The following is a 17,425-nucleotide window of genomic DNA, read 5'->3' on the forward strand; positions in this document are numbered from 1 at the left end:
ATGGTTATAGCAGCTTGTTAAACACTGCTAATTTTCCTGGGGCAAGAAACTATTGTCCCACAAAGTTTATCTTCCACAGATATAAGGTGTTGGCGCAATATATGCCTTACCTGTTGCTTGTATACTAGAGTATAGCTGGTCTGTAACAAACAAACCAAATGAAAAATGTTCAGGGCCTGTGGAATTCATTTCTATTAGTACACTTACTTACCTAAGGCAAAGTAAATACCCTAGGTTTGTAGTTAACTGCAGAAGCCAGCTTGTTTTCTGCACTTTCTGTATTGACTTTCAGTGTGCAAAGAAATAAACCTGTCTGAAAAATTTAGTGTTGTTACAGTTGCTGCAATAGGAACAGATTCTACAGGTTTTCAAACATATTTGACTGTGAAGAGTTTTAATGTTGAAGAAACTTAGGTAATTAATGTTTAAAAAACCTCAAACAGTTAAAAGTCAGCACATACTGAAATTTCATGGCAAAGGCAGGACTAGGATTGTAGAAAAGTAGATTGGAAAAATTGAATCAGAACAAACATTTCCTTCACTCTTTCACTTTTCAGCTAATAACAGGAAGTCATAAAACAGAGCTAGAAATAGCTTATTTGGCATATCTGTCTGCTGCATTATAGAGATCCATTTACCTTAAAAACAAAGATTTCCTGAAAGTAGTTAAAACAGTCAAGGGTGATCTTTCTTTAATTCAGAATTGTCTTCCTTTTGAGGTCACTGTAATCATATGGCTATATGTTGTGACAAACAGTCTAGTGCCAGTGAAGCCTAAATATGCCTGAAGTTTGAATAAAAAGGAGTGTGATTCTTCTGTGATTTCCCTTTTTTTTTTTTTTTTTTTTTTAGTTTGAGTCTCTCCAGGTTCTATGAGTGCATTTTGAAAATGGCAGAGTACAATCCAAAGGAAAAAGTATATAAAAAAATTCAATTTAGTTACTGCGCAGGCTGTAAACACACTGTGGTACTGTGTGCAGAAAAAACTTTACAGTTCTGAGGACAGAGGAAATCTATTGTGACAAAGGCAAACCTGTGAAACAAAATTAAAGTTTTTAATCACTAGAGTAAGGTACAAGAATAAGTCCATGAGTGTACCTGAAAGGGGTCATTTTCATAGTGTAGTATGGTAAGATCTCTGAATAGTTGAGCTTAGGCGTTTAATGATTTACCATATAAACTGGATTTGGCTCAAGAAATGCACAAGCACACACCATTCCTAATTCTTGCTCTGAAACGGTACGTACGAACAGTGAACCGACATGGTATTTCTTTGGTCATGCTTTCTCTCTACCCTTTCACTACAGGCTGGCTGAGGTTGGCAGGGACCTGTGAAGCCCATCTTGTCCAACCCCCTACTCAAGCAGGGCTGCTTAGAGATGGCTGGTTAGGACTGTGCCCAGTTGTATTTGAGTATCTCCAGCGTGGGAGACTACACAATCTTCCTGGGCAACCCATGCCAGTGCTCAGTTCCTCCTAAAAAAAGTATTTCCTAACATTGAAGGAAGAGCCTGTGTTTCAGTTTGTGCCCATCATTTACTTTCATGTAACAGGAGGTTAAAGTCTCCCTTATGTTCTGATGCCACTCCTCCTACTCATGTCATTCAGTTCAAGTGGAATGTGTTTTTTCCAGTAGTAGCAGGGAAGATCTTGGTTTAAAAAGGTTATGGGAAAATAGATGAACTGCAAGAAGCAGCAAGCATTTCTTGCTGTCTTACCCATCCAGACCAAAATGAATATTTTACGGTCTAGTATCCGTTACACAGTTCATCACAGAGAATTCATGTAACTATTTTTAGTTTAGGATTAAATTTAAAGAAATCAGAGGTGATTCTCTCCTACAGCCAATGCAACTTAGTAGCAGTTGTTATTGCTGTATAGTGAATGACTTAATAAAACAAATAGAATACACTGATGTGGAGTGAAACCAAATCATATTTTGGCTTCAACTCATTTTTGCTACTGGAAGTATCTGCTAAGTTCTGTATGAAAGGTGTAAGAAATCTATTATTGCAAACAGAGTTCACCAGTGCTTTTGAAACTTTATTTTAATCAATCCACTGTACTGCAAAATTACTCATGCTCCAAAACTAATTACAGCATTCACATTGTCTAAGCATTAAGACAACAGAAAACCCCTAATAACTTTTGATGGCTTTTGCTGCAATGCTAGCATTTTGAGCTGTAGTCACCTACTACAGGTTTATAATCTTACATAAAAGCAAGGAATTCAAACAAAACCACCCTTTGGTGGTAAACTTTGAAGAACGTATGTTAAACTAATAGATTGTCTTATTATTTCAAAAGAAGCCTTTACCCATTCTACACAGATTTGCATGTTCACACTACTATATTTATTCAAAGACAGACTGGAACATTTCTTGCCCTACTTTAACATACTCATCCCTCTCTTCATTTGTCATTAGAGACACAAGCTCTGGATTTTCATTAACTTCACCATATGAATGAGGCTGACCAGCTACCATTAAAATAGGACCTTGTGCTTCCTGTTCTTCCTCCTCTTGTTCAAAGTTGCTGCCTGCTACTTCCATTCCTGCTGCTCTTGAGTGTTTGGCATCACCTTCAGACTCACTAACATCACTGCCTGATTTGGGTGGTTTGCTTTTGACAACAGGAGCCTTGTCTGTGCTAGATGACAGCTTGGGTTCATGGAGCAGAAGAGTCCTGAGGATTTCATTACCAGTGACAGTTTCTTTACCAGTTTCTTCAGAGGCATTTACTGCTAATACACAACACATAGTATCAGAGGTAGCAATAGTTTACAGTTACCACAGGCATTCTGCATAAATTAGTTTCTTCTGCTCTGCATCATCTTTACCCACGCTATAGGATTTTCTTCCAAGTGCAGACATCTCCAAGACTTTTCCACTTTAAAGATTGCCACTAATGTTACTGCATGGCTACAGCTAAATAATCCAGGAGCTGGTATCTGACCTTTAACTTTACAAATGCTGCCTCAGTCAGGCTAAAGACTGGTATTTATAAGTGGTGATAACCGCTAGTGCAGAATTAAAGTGTAACTCTATATTCTAAACCAAGCTGACTACATTTTTGATAGGGAAGCTATGTTTAAATGCAGTAAGGCTGCCAAATTTCAAGTATTTGCTAAAAACACTTACCGACGCTGTTGTTGGCAGTTCTTGTTGCTCCTTCCACAGTGCTCTGCGACATCCAGATAGGTTGCTTCTTAGTTGGTTTTTCTCTTGCTTTCTTCTTGTGCTCAGAGTCTTGGACATCAATAACTAAGTTTTGAGTGTACATATTGCTGTAAGAGGAACGTCTGCTGGCCCATTTCTCAGGTTGGTTGCAGGATTCCAGCGCACTTGAACCCACCTTCTGATCAAAGCTGAATGAAACATCACCCATTTGGGACAGGTTAAATTCAGGCAAAAAAACCCGAGTTCCCATACAAGCAAACAAAACAAGACCAAGAAAAAGCATGTTTTGTCAGCAGAGAAGCTTTAACCAGTGCTATATTTTGAAGCAATTCTCATTCCTTCTTACTTCATCTCAGAGGCAAGTGGTTCTGAACTGATTTTTGCATGGTCTCCTCAGTTATTTGTCTCTGGATGGAGCATGCTGCTAGAGAAACATTACTTTCTCACAGAAAGGGTTATGAGTATTAGCTAAAGAAGTCTGGAAAATTAAATACTTTTAAAAGCAGCAAAAATAAAACTATAAATACATAATAATTTAGAATGCCTTAGATATTGCAGGCTTCTTCATTAAGCAGCTGACAAAGCAGAACTGAGTAGAAGGTGGGCTGCAATTCAGCATTTCAAAGGTTTTACAACTGAGCAGCTTTCTGGGTGGGGTGGGGGGGGCTGATCAGAAGTTTGAGGGTTACGATTATACCTTCCTGACAATTCCGGTATTTCCGTTGGCTGCGGTTCCAGCAACTCATATGGCAGAGCAATGTCTTCAGTTTCACGCAGCAGCGCAAAGACAGGTTCCATCTGCTCATTGAATTTCGCGAGCAAGGTTTGAGTGTCACGCGTCAGAACTGCTGAGGCATCTTCCTCTACTTCAGTGTTGCAGTAAGTGCAGTGGAAAGTCTCTGCAACATGATCCATATTGGGAATTCTTGAGTTCATAGGACACAAAAGACCAGCAGTATCTTGTTAAGAAATCCATAACCTGGACTATTAGCAAAACATTTGTTCACATTAACTAGGGAACTCAAGTTATAAAAGCAAGCCTTCTTTTTTGCCTTTTGGAGAGGGACTGATATTCCCTATGAAAGGGAGAAATGGCTGTATTGGAGGAGGAAAAGTTGAGTTGGCTAGACATGGAATATCAGGTAGTAAGATCTAATATTTTTCTTCTCTGTTCTCATCTTAGTTCATCATGTAAGAAAAGACATTTGCTAGCATAAATAGCATCAGTTGTTCAGAGGTCTGAAGTTCAGAAAGACTCATTTAATGTTAAACCCCTGTATTTATGTCTTAACCAAGAAAAAAATTAAAGCATATTCTATTAAAAATATATTGCAAGCCTCTGTGTTTGCAATGTTGGCAAAGTCCCTCCATTTAGAACAAGAGATGATTTTGCTAACTGACAGTACACTCCTTTCACCTTTGACGTTCCAAGCTAGGCATGTAAAGTTCACTCTCTCTGGCTCTGGCATCCTTTGCCAATTCTACAGCCCAGATGTTAACAGCACAGCAGCTGCACTTAAGAGTAATGCATTGTAGTATGATGCCATTTTAACTCACTTTGGAAGAGTACTTTCTGTTGAGTTATTTTGATTTTAGAGAAAAGAAACCCTCAAGCCCTGATGCACTTCTGCTGTGGATGTGTTGTGCTGCCACACGAGAAGCCCAAACTTCCCCACTTCCGGCACAGGGAGCAATGGAATGCCTCTACTTCTGAGCTGCAATACTCTTATCACAGTAGCTGGCTGCAAACAGTTTTCTCCATCTTGTCCAACTCTTTCAGCAGAAGAGCTGAACACACAAATGGATTAACCGATGCATTCAGAACAGAGTCAAGCGAGTACTGTATACTCATTCCTGTATGAGGAGGTGGGGATCACAAGACTTCAGTGAGTAGTCTTAAAACAGGTTAAAAGTCTTGTTCATAGCAAAGCTGAGGCCTGAAATCTGACTCCAAACCCCAGCACATATATTTAAGATTGTTCTTCCTCTTGCTTGGCCTGTTTTATAGGGACAGCTTTCTTCTTATCCTCACCTCCCAGCCTCTCCTGTCCTAGGACCTTTTCCGCTGACAAACAAATATATTCTAAAAACATGCTTTTATTGCAAAGCTCGCATAGGAACCAGCTTTGTGCTATCAGAGTTACTCTTTAAGATGAGAGCGAATAAGCAACATACCTGTAAATACATCAAAGAGCTGATTGACCTCAAGGTCTGTGTAAGTGCTGGAGCAAGATGGACATTTAAAAGAGAACCTGGTAGTTGAATCCCGCTCATCCGCTTCTATTTTCCGGCGCATATGATCCATTTTGTATTTTACCACATCCACCAGCACCTTGTAGTTGATGTAATAGTAATTGTGCCTTGTGCTCTTCCCATTAGGCCCCGTTTCAACTCGCATGCGCAGCTTCACAAACTTGTCTGCCTTGAGCGTGTTGAGGATAGCACGCAGTTGCTTACGTTCATACTTGAGCAGCTGTAACAGGTCATCCTCTTTGATGCAGGGGTAGCGGATCAGTAGATCAAGGGCCAGGGAGTGCTCTGCTCCATAGAAACCACGCACTATGTGTTTGGCCAGGCGCTTTAGGGCTGCCGGGACCCCTGTGATAACATTTTGCTCCTCCATCAGGAGCTGAACCACCGTCAGAAAGAGAAGTGCTGCACAACAAACAGAAAGGAGGTGAGCTATAGTGAGCCTTTCTTAGCACTGACCTGCTCATACAGCAGGTCATTTGCTGTGCTGTGCTTCTACAAGTCTTCATGGAATAGATTGATGTCAAATCCTTAACCTGCAGCTAGGGATGGGGAAGGTATAAAAGATTACTTAATTTTGATGTAAATTATTCATGTCCTCGTGTAAAAATCCACAGAAGATATCTAGGAAAACAGGTTACAGAAAGTTCATAATAATTCTCTTTACAGAGGACAGCACACTTATCTTTCATGTTCAGGTCTGCCCAAAGTATCTGTTTTCATTCACAGCCAGCCAGGTAAGAGCTGAAGTTAACATGATGCACCTTCAAAAGTAAAGCTCAGGACACAAGCTAGGTAAGCAATCTTCAGCTTTGCTCATAACAGCATGTGAAATAGATGAGCCTGCATCTCCCTTTGTGGCAAAGCCACAAGAAGTGTTTCAACACCTTTTAGCTTGTACTTTGTGATTTTTCTGCTGGATGCTGCATGGCAAATCTGGGGCACAGGGTGGTCCATCTTGTCTGGCACTGCCTTCACTCAGCACTGGGTGCCTGGGGCTGTGCCTACTTTTTCCACCACACCAGATCACCAGGGAACATCTGTAGCAGAACATTTTACTCCTCAGTACTTTATCAGTCCAGCTGTCCTAATTGTGCCTTACTTGTAAGAAGTGGAGGGAAAATAAAAGAATTGGTATAGGTTTCAATGAAGCCATGTCCCAGTTTCCTTCTTTGTGGCATGTTAAAGTTCTACGGTGGTGTTTGGTAGCTCAGCCACCAGGCAGGCTGCTCTGCAGAGAACTGTGCCGTGTGCGGCCAGGCAGTGCTGGTGTAGCTACAGGACCAGGCAGTGGATGCATTACAGCACACTGCATTGCCAGCACTAGCACCTGCTGCTGAGGGGCAGCTTGCTCAAGCACAGGTAACGCCACACAGAGCTTCCAGTTGCCCTTCATCACAAATCCTAGGTAAAAACCCAGACCTGTTCACAGTAGCCTGGTAGTCGAGCCATAATAGAATTTACATCTCACAGGAGCAGCCTTTTGGATAACCAAAGCCAAATATAAACCTGCTGGTCTGAGGCTGGAAACCCTGAAAGGAATAGCACCACACTGACCTAATTTCTTCTCACAGGAAGAGTGGGGAAACTGGAATAGGCTGCCCAGACTGGACAAGAGCCTGAGCAGCCTGACCTTGCTTTGAGATCAGCTGTGCCATGAGCAAGGTTTGGACCAGATGGTTTCCAGGTCCTGTCTAACCTAAATACTTCTGTTCCAAGTGAGGTAAATTTAAGCATGGTAAGAAGAGAAGCTTTGGGAATGTCAGTCAGTTCCTTGACAGTCCTCCTCAGACTGCATTTTTGTGCTTTTTCCACAAGAGCCTGGAGAAAGAAGCTTTTTTTTTTTATTATTGTTGCTTTCATAGTTCTACTCTTTCACTTCTCCTTTGCCCTCATCTTCAAAAGAGGCTCAACTACAGTGCACCTGACTGTCATGTTGAGATGGGCAGGATAACTCATCGCAAGACAAACAATATTCCCCTCCACAGGCAGGAAAGTTTGGGACCTGCAGCTTGTATTCAACCAAGCCTCCCAGAAGCTAAACCCTGTTCTTGCTGCCAGCCAAGTCCTCGTGGAGGTTTGACAGGCGTATGGATGTGTCTGTGGTGGGACAGGGACATACTCTAGTCCAGAATCAGGAGCTCCATCTGCTGAGCAGAGGCTAGATGCTTAATAAAATCATTTTGACTGCAGTCCCACCTCCACCTCTTTCCCTGATGGATGAGCTACCTCAGGTTGCCAGGGCATTTTCTGCTGGATAAAACCATAAGCAGACGTGTTGGATAACAGGCCAGTGGGCACAGTGGCTAGCCCTGAGCCACTCAACCATGTTCATGCCTCAGCTGCACTTGGCAGGCAATTTTCCTTTCGCCATCCACAGCAAGGACTCTTCGCTCTTGGACTTCAGTAGGCTTTCCTTTGCAGTCAGGATAAGGGTATGCATATATATATATATATATATACACACATACATATATATGATATTGAGAATAGCCAAGAAGCTTCAGACTGCAGAGAAGCTACCGGTGTGTGGGATAGCTTAAGTTTACTGCTCTTGACCCAGGGCTATGGTCTGGTTTCCCACATCTATCCAGTGCTTTAACCTCAGGGGCACTTGAGCACAAACTCCAAGATATCTGGAGCACAGACAAACATCAGACTTCTTCCACTGAAAAGTGGGCTAACTTGCAGTAAAGACACCTCCCTTCTTCCTCTTTCTGGCCTCACATGTGGAATGCTTCTGTGCCACAGCTTATACTCAGCAGGAAGGACAGGCGGTCAGCGTCCTCAGCCAGCCTCCATTCCAGAGATCAGGAGCACAGCTGTGAGTCTCAGGCTCTAGAGAGCCCTGAGCCTTGATCACCAAGGAGCACTAAATTGCAGCCCCAGCACCTGAGTCAGGTACAGTACTAGTCACATGCATTCGTCTGGGCTAAGATCTCAGAAAGGGCCAACGTGCCCCCTGCCTGGATTCATTTTATATGAACACCAGTGTGAGTGTGGGAACAATTAAAAGAACAAATCCACTTCTGCGTCTAGCCCTTGGCTAATGGGGGCAGAACCCTGACACTGAAAAGACTTGTATTACAAGCAGGTCTCATGACTGTTTTTCTTACCCCAAGCCAAATAGAGACTGAAATCATTTCAAAGGGAGTGTGATAAGTAGATAACATCATTAAGGAAGAAGTAGGACCTGAACTGTAAGTTTGAGGTTTGCTGACCTATCAGTTCTCTGGATGACTCCTTATCCCAGACTTGCATTGCATATTTGCATCTCTAAAGCAAGCAGTGCTCTGAAGTGCTGGGAAGTCTGGACTGCACTTAAGTGCTTCCGAGTGCCTTGATGTTAAAAGCTCTTCAGGTCCAGGGTCCTACAACCATGTAAACTATTCAAGGAAGGGGAAAAAAAACAGCTCACCCACACAGCAGAACTCTCCATACATAGACACACAGTGTAAATATGAGTATATCCTGGGAAATAAATGAAAAGCTTTTTCCAAGAACTAATCTATAGAACCCACTGTACATTTGCAGTGGGAATCTAGATATGCCTTTGGTTCAATGTAAAAGGCAATCACTTTCTTTTACAAAGATAGCTAAGTTTGGCCTGAATAAAGAGCATTCATGGAAAATACAAAGCCCTCCACAAATGTTCCTTTAAGCTACACAAAATCACAACCTGTTGTTTGTGGTTTTTTTTTTTAGCAAAAAACACATAAAATCAATATGGGGGAAGCTTTCTCTGCAGTGCTTTGGTTATTTCAAGTTCTATTTCTCCAGTCCATTTTAAAAAACTCATCTTCTAATTACCAAAACTGAAGTCTTCCAATTCAGGAAAACTTGATTTTGAAAAGCTGCTGTGTAGTCTCCAGCTCACAGGTAGCAGTTCTCCTTTAAAAGCACCTAGAGATGACCCTCACCAAGGAAGGGAGGGGGAAGAGGAGTCGGTCCCTACAGAGAGAGAAGGGCTTTAAACTGGAATCTGCTCTGTAGGTGAGCCACAGTCTGCATTAAGGAGACAGGTATTTTGCTGCTCATGTAGAATAGTGTTTCCAGCCGATAGCATATCTGGATAAGGTACCTCAGAAGTCACAGTCTAGCTTCTGCCTTTAGATACTTTTAAAGTATTTACTTATATGAGTCTCGGAGGGGCTACCTTCTTACTACATTGATTAGTTGTAAGATTATTCAGTTACTTAGATGCTTGAGAGGCCCTTCTGCTTATTAGTTAATATAGAGCCATTATAATCTGAATAGAATCACAGAATGGTTTGGGTTGGAAGGGACCTGAAAGCTCATCCAGTTCCAATCCCCTGCCCCCCCCTCCACCTCACACTAGACCAAGTTGTTCAAAGTCCCATCCCAACCTGGCCTTGAACACTGCCAGGGACAGGGGAGCCACAGCTTCTCAGGGCAACCTGTGCCAGTGTCATCAAGGAGAGATGAATGCAATGTTTTGTCTTTCCCACATACAGGATCTACCTTTTGCTTTGGGAAACCTACACAGAGGTTGGCAGGCAACAACCAAAAGCAGAATTTCAAATTAAGAGGGCATCATATAGAGCAAGTTCTGCAAGGTTCCTTCAGAGCCAGTTGCTTCATTAACATTTCACTCGAGCTGCCTGAGAAAGCAAAGTACCCATCTCACCCTTCAGAAGGCACTAAACCAGAAAGATTTAGTAAAACAATCTCCCATCACACTTCATATAACCATACCCTTTGCAGATAGGTTAAAAACCTCATCATTACCTCTCTTGAATAGGCAGGAGACTTCAGACTGATGCTGTAGAATTGCTCCTTTACTAAGAGGGCAAAGGAGCTTCAAAACAAGCTTAAGTGTTTCCCAGCCTTTTCCTAGACCTATCTGTGATAAGCCCTAATTATCACCCAGCTGGAGCAAGAGAGTCCCCAAATCACATTTCATTAGCAACTGAATGAATTCAGCCTTGCATGCATTGTGTCGTGATAAAGTCATAAATCTATTGCTCAATGAAATCCACCTACAACAGGGAAGGACTGCAAATGTAAGTAACTGCAATCTTTGATTAGTGTTTTCATTAGCATGACTTTAGAAGACTAAAAGTGACATAACCATTAGCTCTTCTTTTGTTGTTGCAAACCAAGTATTCATTACAGGTATTTTATATAACCCGTGTTCAGAAGCTTTCATAAGCAAACCTGGGAAGTTGAATATCTTACAAAGAAAAAAGCTGGAATTTATACATTTATTGGGTTTGTATTTTTACTTACTAATCTTTTCAGGTGTCTTATATTTTCAAAAGAAAACAAAAAGCAATTTTTCACTGCATTTCTCCAGAAGATTAAGTTATAGATACTATTATTTCCTTCTGTGGGCTAGACATCTGAGTTTAAAAACGATGTTGAAATACAGTTGCCAGACACTGTATTGTCCAGGGTTAAAATGCTGAATTCTATTGGGATTACGATCATCATAGTCCATCTCAAATCTGTATCTTTTATGTGTGCACAGTAAAGGCTAATATTTTGTAGTTATGTGGCTTAGGTCTTCATGATATGAGTCACAGTGTGCAATGTGCTTTTGTTACAGATGTTTATTGCTGGAACTGCAACTCTCCAACTTACCTGAGTCAATGGGGAGCCCTCAAAGTGCGGGTGCTTCTCTGCATAGGATAGGCTGTGGGGCTGGCACCTGTGAACATCAATCACTACAGAAGGTGGTGCCACTGAGAAACAGTCAATACCAGAAAAAAATCTTCATAGTTTAGCAGCAAAGCTTTGATACCACAGTTCAGAAACTGCAGGAACAGGTGACTATAAGAAAGATCCCCGAGATGAGCTCTGCTCTTGCTTGTGATTTATAGCAGCAGGGGTCAGTTTCATGCCTTATGCTGGGAAAGACCCTTCACTGATCTTTCTTTGTTCCATCAAGTAAGAAATTATTTGGTGGATGCCCACAGCTGAGGAATGTAATTGGCATGAACCTTCAACTGCAAACTGAAAATGCCCCCAGAGGTAAAATGAAGCAGATGCACCTCATTCCATGTAGTGGTTATTGAGTGTGCCACTTTCTTGTCACGTTACACTAGACAACGCAAAGGAGCAAGACTGCTTGCTGGTACCTGTACAGTTCAGTCCGTGGAAAACACTTACAATGAGCAATACCCGTGGGTTTTAACAGGGCAAATGCCATGCAACCTCAGTGCTGCTACTCATGTGACAGTCCTCAGCCTGCGTGTGGAGGTGTGGAACCGGATCACAAGAAAACAGCTTTCTAAATTAAGGATCATGATAGTCTGGCTGATAACACTGTTTCAGAAACAGGAAATCCCAGCGGCCTGTGCCAGCTGCGCCTGACACCATGGGGGCTGCTCACCGAGGGCAGGTAACCTCCACATAGCAGGGGTAAGCCTCCATGTAGCAAAGGTGCTGCTCAGCCAAGCGTCTGCCTGTTTGGCGGCTGGGAGGGAACTCCACGTATGCTCATGCTGTGCTCATGCAGCACTCTGAGCAGCAGTGAAAATGGCAAGCCAAAACCAACCCCAATAAAAATACAGAGTGGTTTGAGCAGGCATTTGTGGCTGTGGCACTGAGGGCCGTGGGAAGCAGGGTTTGTGCTGGTGTGTTATTGTGATGTTGCGCAACAGAGACATCACTGAAAGCGGGAGGTTGACATGGGGATAGGCAGTCGCCTGGCTTCACTTCAAACCCGTTTGGTGCTGGGGTGTTTATCTCTGCTGCTGTGTGCACACACTGCACTGGCAGGCTGTTTGGTGAAAAGGAGGCTGATAATCAACTGAGCAGTCTCAGGTGGGAGAAACAAATAGAGTCTGATCAGAGGGAAAATTAGTGGGTTGCTGCTCTGGGGGACAAAGGTATGATCAGGATCCTCACAGAGCAAATGTGGTTCATTTCACCTGCTGGCAGAGCAGAGGCAGCTATAGATGGCCTGGTGGGAGGCTGTGACCTGCACCTTGTGTAAATAGGAGCTGTTCTAAGTTGCTTTATTGTCCTCTCCAGGCCAAATGGCTGCTGCTCTCCCTCTCACCAGACAGGCATGTGGAAGCTGTGTTCTGGTGTATCTTAATTTCTCCATCCCAATTGATACCCTGCCCGCAGTTGAAAAAATAAAACCTCTAGCTGTCTAGCTTATATGTTCAAGCACTGCAAAATAACCATCAGGAGTACAGCAAGCACCTGCAGGTAGCCTGCTAACCCTGTCCACACAGTACTCTTCATCATACAGTCATCTCTCTTCTTTTTGCCTGTGCTGGCCGTTTCTCAAAGTCTCTGTCTCAGTGCGTTGCCCTGAGATCTGTTAGTGTTATGAACCATCCAAGGCTTGCATTGAGATGGTTCAGTTTCTTTGCAGTTTTCCTATGGTGCTCTCCCTGTGTTATTAATTCCATGATTCCTGAAGGCTTGCTGCTATTGGACTAAATCAACTTTGTTTGAGGGCTTTAGGCCTCTCTTTGTATTAGTTTATGTCACAATCTTTCTGATACCTAGAAAGATAGGGGATATCATGCCTGTATTACATATGGGCCTCAGAGGTACAGAATTTGAAACCAAGATGCCTGGAGGACTTTTGAGAGCCTGAACTGAGATGTAAAGAACTGGGACACATTGTAGAGCACTTTATCTGATTGCAGCATAGCTCCCTCTGTCTCGATGGTTGCTATGATCAGTACTTCCAAGTGCAACCACAGGTATCACAGACTGGTATTGGCCAAAACCCACAACTTACTGGGTTGCCTGTGTAGCACCTGGCAGAGATGGGTGAGGATTCAGTTGTCCCAGTAGGTACTTAGGCCTGCCCGGTCTGCAGCACCTTTCTCTTGCAAGGCCTTATTTACTGTCTTAAGAGCTGGAACAAAGCAGAAGCCTTTCTCCTTTATTATGCCATCATCATTAATCACAGGAACAGAGCCTGTCCTGTGCAGCGAGTGAAACAAGGCATCTTTGTAAGAGGAATTTTGGGATCATACAAAGAGACTGTGTCCCATCCAAAAAGGAAGGGGGATGAGTAGCTGCTATGCTTGCTGGCTTCTGGATGCTTTACAGCCTCCAGCTGTATATCTTGCTTTTAAATCGGAAGAGTGGTTGCCTGGGATAACATGTATGTTTTAACTTCAGTATTCTTTCCTCAGAGAATCTGCTTAGATCTACTATCTCTCAGCATGATTTGACAAACTATAGTAACAGCAGTTGCTGCAGGTGGGGAGGCACATTTAGGTTGGGCTTTCATATGACAGCAAAGGAATGCTTAGTTTAGGGAGCAGTGGGGTCAGTAGAGGAGTGTACTCTTGTTTTCCCTTCTCCATCCAATCACTCCTGTTTCTTTTCCCCACTTGGCTCACGCAGAAAGCATACCTTCTGCAGCTGAACGGGGCTATCTTGGCAGAACAGTTTCCAGCTCTCAGGGGATGGTGCATGTACACCACTTGCAGGAATGCAGATGCAGCATTTTGGAAACTAAGTTGGCGCAAATAATATGTAACTACTCAAAGGTTTAAACAGTGATGTAATTCAAATGGTTGGTGTGGCCTGAGAAAAGGCTGTGTTTGATACAAACAGCCGCAGGTACCTGAATTAAAGTTCCACTTTGAAAAGAAGATGGCAATTCAGCCCTTTGCTACAACTCAGTGCTTGTGATCTATCTTTATTACTACAGACAAAATAAGTATTTTTTTTTGGTAATGAGATGAACTACTTTCATTGAAATTTTATGAGGGAAAAGCCTAAGGATTAACTTTTTTTCCACATTGGGTGTCTTCCTTATAGAGAAGGCTTAGCCAGATTGAAAGAAACACAAGACTATTAGTGAAAAACCCTAAGCAAGCCTTATGTCTGCAGTTACCTTAAACATAGAATGCCCAACAGAGGCAGCCTCACTACTGGGATTCTTCTATTGCTCATCCGTCACCCTTGAGCTAGGAGAACAAACTTTGCAAAACAAATTACACTGAGAGGGATTGTCCCATATACAATTAATATAATTCAGAGCTGATCCACTGTGGATCAGAAAATGTCCCAAGTACAGCACTTCTCAGTATGTAAACAGACTAACTCCTTTATAATTACTGTCCTCTCCTCTAAGTAACAGTATGGGAGCAGACTTAGCTACAAGAGGCCTTTAAAATCTTTGATACTGCCAAGTTACGATGCTCTGAAAAACTGGTAGGCAGACCAAGAGAGAACAGCTGCTTGGCGTGCTTGCTTCTTGATCACAGTATTTGGCCAATTGGTATGCTGTGTTTCCAGACTCCTTTAACAAAGGCAGCTGCTTATAAAATGCATAAATACCTGGAGTTTTCTTCCCAAGGCAAATTGTGGTTTCTGCCACTGCTTTGACTTAGCATTACTCTTTGTGGCTCATCTTGTTCTTCTGGTGCAAAGGATGAAAGGTTTTGCTGCTGGAGAGCTTGTGTGTGCCTTTCTCACCAATGCTTCTGGTCCTCCCAAAGCAGAAGAGTCCCTCTAATGATCTGTGGCATAAGCAGGACATTTCCCTATTGCTGTCACCAAGGTGAAATCCAGGTTTTTGAGCTTTCTGTTTGCGTTGCTTTCCTTCTTTCTCTTTACACCTGTAGCCCAAAGGGGTGGCTGCACGAAGGTGGGACAGGTGTTTGTGCTGGGAGTATTTTGTTATCTGTGGCACCTGCCTAAAGCTCTCAGCTGCTCCATCTCATTCCACTCTCCATCATGCCTCCATGCATGCTCCAGCTCAAGTCTTCTATTTACTCCTGCTGCTTTTCCTGCAGGTCCTTTCAGCACATCTGCTCTGGAGCCTGGCTTCTAAGCAAAGTCTTAACTGATAGCTGACTCTAATGCAAAGTCACTTGCATGTGTGTGCCATAACTACTGCTTGACTTTAATGGAATCCAATTCTTTTCCTGGATTCTCCTATCTTCACTAGCTGCTAGTGTTTTGCTCTTTGACATGGGTGATGCCATCCCTTCTTCCTCTGAAAAGTATGGGGCTTCACCTCACAGGTTTCTTATACTGTAGAGGTGTGATATTTTAGTGGCAGACAGGTTTTGCATTTAAATGCCAGCATCCAAATGTTTTGTCTTTCCTGTAATGCCTTATTTCAGCAAGGTCTGAACAACTGGATTAACTCTTTGTATTTACATTACCTGTAAAAATCTCTTGGAAGCTCAAATACTGAGGCTGTTCTTCACAGAACTAGATTATGCAGTTATAATACAAAAGTATGTTTGTCTTGTTCCTTATATATATACTTATCTCTTTTTTTCTTGCAACCACTTGCTGATTTTTCACAACAGAACTAGGAAAGCTGTGTAAATCCCTTATCTAAACTCCAAAGAGAAAATATGTACAGCTGCTCCTTTGACCTAGGGAAAAATAAACCTTAAAACAAAAGCTCAGGCCACCTCTTCAGTGTTTGTGAGGTACCTCAACTATTAGACATTAGGAAGAAACTCTTTACTGTGAGGGTGGTGAGACACTGGTACGGGGTACCCAGAGAAGCTGTGGCTGCACCATCCCTGGCAGTGTTCAAGGCCAGGTCAGACGGAGCTTGGAGCAACCTGCTCTAGTGGAAGGTGTCCCTGCCTATGGCAGTGGGTTGGAACTGGATGAACTTTCAGGTCCCTTCCAACCCAAACCATGGTGTGATTCTATGAAGCATGCCCATTTTTGTTGTGTCTTTCTGCTCGAGAAAAAAATAACAAAGAAGCTAAATGAAATCCCAAAGTTTCAAGTTGTTGTATACATTTCTTCAGTGAAACGGTCTTAGCTTCCATTACAGTGCCTAGGGCAGCAGAAGCAGGAGGGGGCAGTAAACTGCGGTTAAAATCAGATGTCTCTATCTGTAACAAATTAAACTTTTTGTCTGGATTGAGAAAACCTTCAAACCAAGTGCTTTCAGAGTTGACAGGCGAAGGTTAAATCAATAAACAATTCATCACATTCAACACTTTTTCCCTATAAGGCAGACCCATAAGACATAGTTGTTGGGCTTTTTATTTCTAAACAGCTTTGTTTATTTTAGTCAACAGCAGGCACAGGTATTCAGGCTCTGGCCAGACATCCACAGGATTTAGCTGTGCTTTTGCAATTGTAAAGCGATTTCCAGTGTGGAAATGTGGATTGTCTTGCACAAGGGACATACCAAAAGCTCATTAGTTAATGACTGTAAATAGTCTACACTGCCTTGCTCCACATATGCTAAAGTGGGACAGGGCTCATTAAGCAAGTAAACTTACTTATTTTTAAATGACAAAGTAATTTGATTATGGCTGTTACACAACTAATTCCAAATAAACCTGAACAACCCCCTGCCAGATTAAGGTGCGACCTCAGAAGTACACAATATGCTCTTAATGGTACAGACTGTATTATCTGACTTGATTTAAGTGCTTTATATGAATCAAATGTCCCAGAAGCTGCGTATCACACTATACAGGCATCTTCCCCGGATCTAAATCACACTGTTATGAGATTGTATGAGACAGAACAGATTTTTTTGCCATGTGCTATGTAACATGCACAGTGACTGCCACTGAGGTACAAAATCAGTGCATTTGTTACTTGGTGAAATAAAGTAGTTCTTAACAATATGTACTGTATTAGTATTTATTTTTTTGAGACAACAGAATAATCTGTATTAAAAAATTGTTACTGGGCCAAGAAAGAGCTTCAGCAGAGTATCTTTACATTAGTGAAAAGACATTTTTTTGGCTCAGATCTCATTTTAGGTATTGCCCTAAGACCTCATTTCTGTGTGTAGGTATGACACCTGGTAGGTTATTTTATAACAGGTTATCTCTGAAATCTCCTTACACTGGAGAACACTAGCAATTCACCTTAATGTGTTTAGGGTGTTTAGGGTACAGTTCTGTTATTCATTCCTCCCAGATGGCCTTCTTATACCCAGTATTTTTCATGCTTGATAAGTGCAATTTTAACTCCTGTGTGCTTTGGAAGTCTAAAAACCCCAACCAAATAAGAAAAAATAACAAACCCACAAGCAACAACAAACCAAACAAAGA

General features: G+C 42.3%; 1 protein-coding gene across 1 annotated transcript; it reads right to left on the reverse strand.

Moving 5' to 3' along the window:
- Positions 1 to 2,331: 2,331 nt before the first annotated feature.
- Positions 2,332 to 10,292, reverse strand: LOC130605138 (general transcription factor IIE subunit 1-like). The gene is made up of 5 exons (XM_057420361.1): positions 10,179 to 10,292; positions 5,355 to 5,834; positions 3,877 to 4,078; positions 3,141 to 3,367; positions 2,332 to 2,743 (listed from the first exon to the last, which is right to left on the reverse strand). Exons 2-5 carry the CDS (start codon positions 5,800 to 5,802, stop codon positions 2,355 to 2,357), a joined length of 1,266 nt encoding a protein of 421 aa, XP_057276344.1. The 5' UTR covers positions 5,803 to 5,834; positions 10,179 to 10,292; the 3' UTR covers positions 2,332 to 2,354.
- Positions 10,293 to 17,425: the final 7,133 nt, after the last annotated feature.

Source organism: Pezoporus wallicus, unplaced genomic scaffold (genome assembly GCF_028554395.1).
Source record: "Pezoporus wallicus isolate ANWC-B61680 ecotype Strahan unplaced genomic scaffold, APGP_CSIRO_Pwel_v1 contig_5552, whole genome shotgun sequence".
In the NCBI taxonomy this organism is placed as follows: Eukaryota; Metazoa; Chordata; class Aves; order Psittaciformes; family Psittacidae; genus Pezoporus; species Pezoporus wallicus.

Coding starts and splice junctions, on each gene's coding strand:
- LOC130605138 (XM_057420361.1), bottom strand. CDS start 5,802: ATGGAGGAGCAAAATGTTATCACAGGGGTCCCGGCAGCCCTAAAGCGC. Junction 3,368..3,876: donor ATACCGGAATTGTCAGGAAG/GTATAATCGTAA, acceptor TGTTTCATTCAG/CTTTGATCAGAAGGTGGGTT. Junction 2,744..3,140: donor AACTGCCAACAACAGCGTCG/GTAAGTGTTTTT, acceptor GTTGTGTATTAG/CAGTAAATGCCTCTGAAGAA.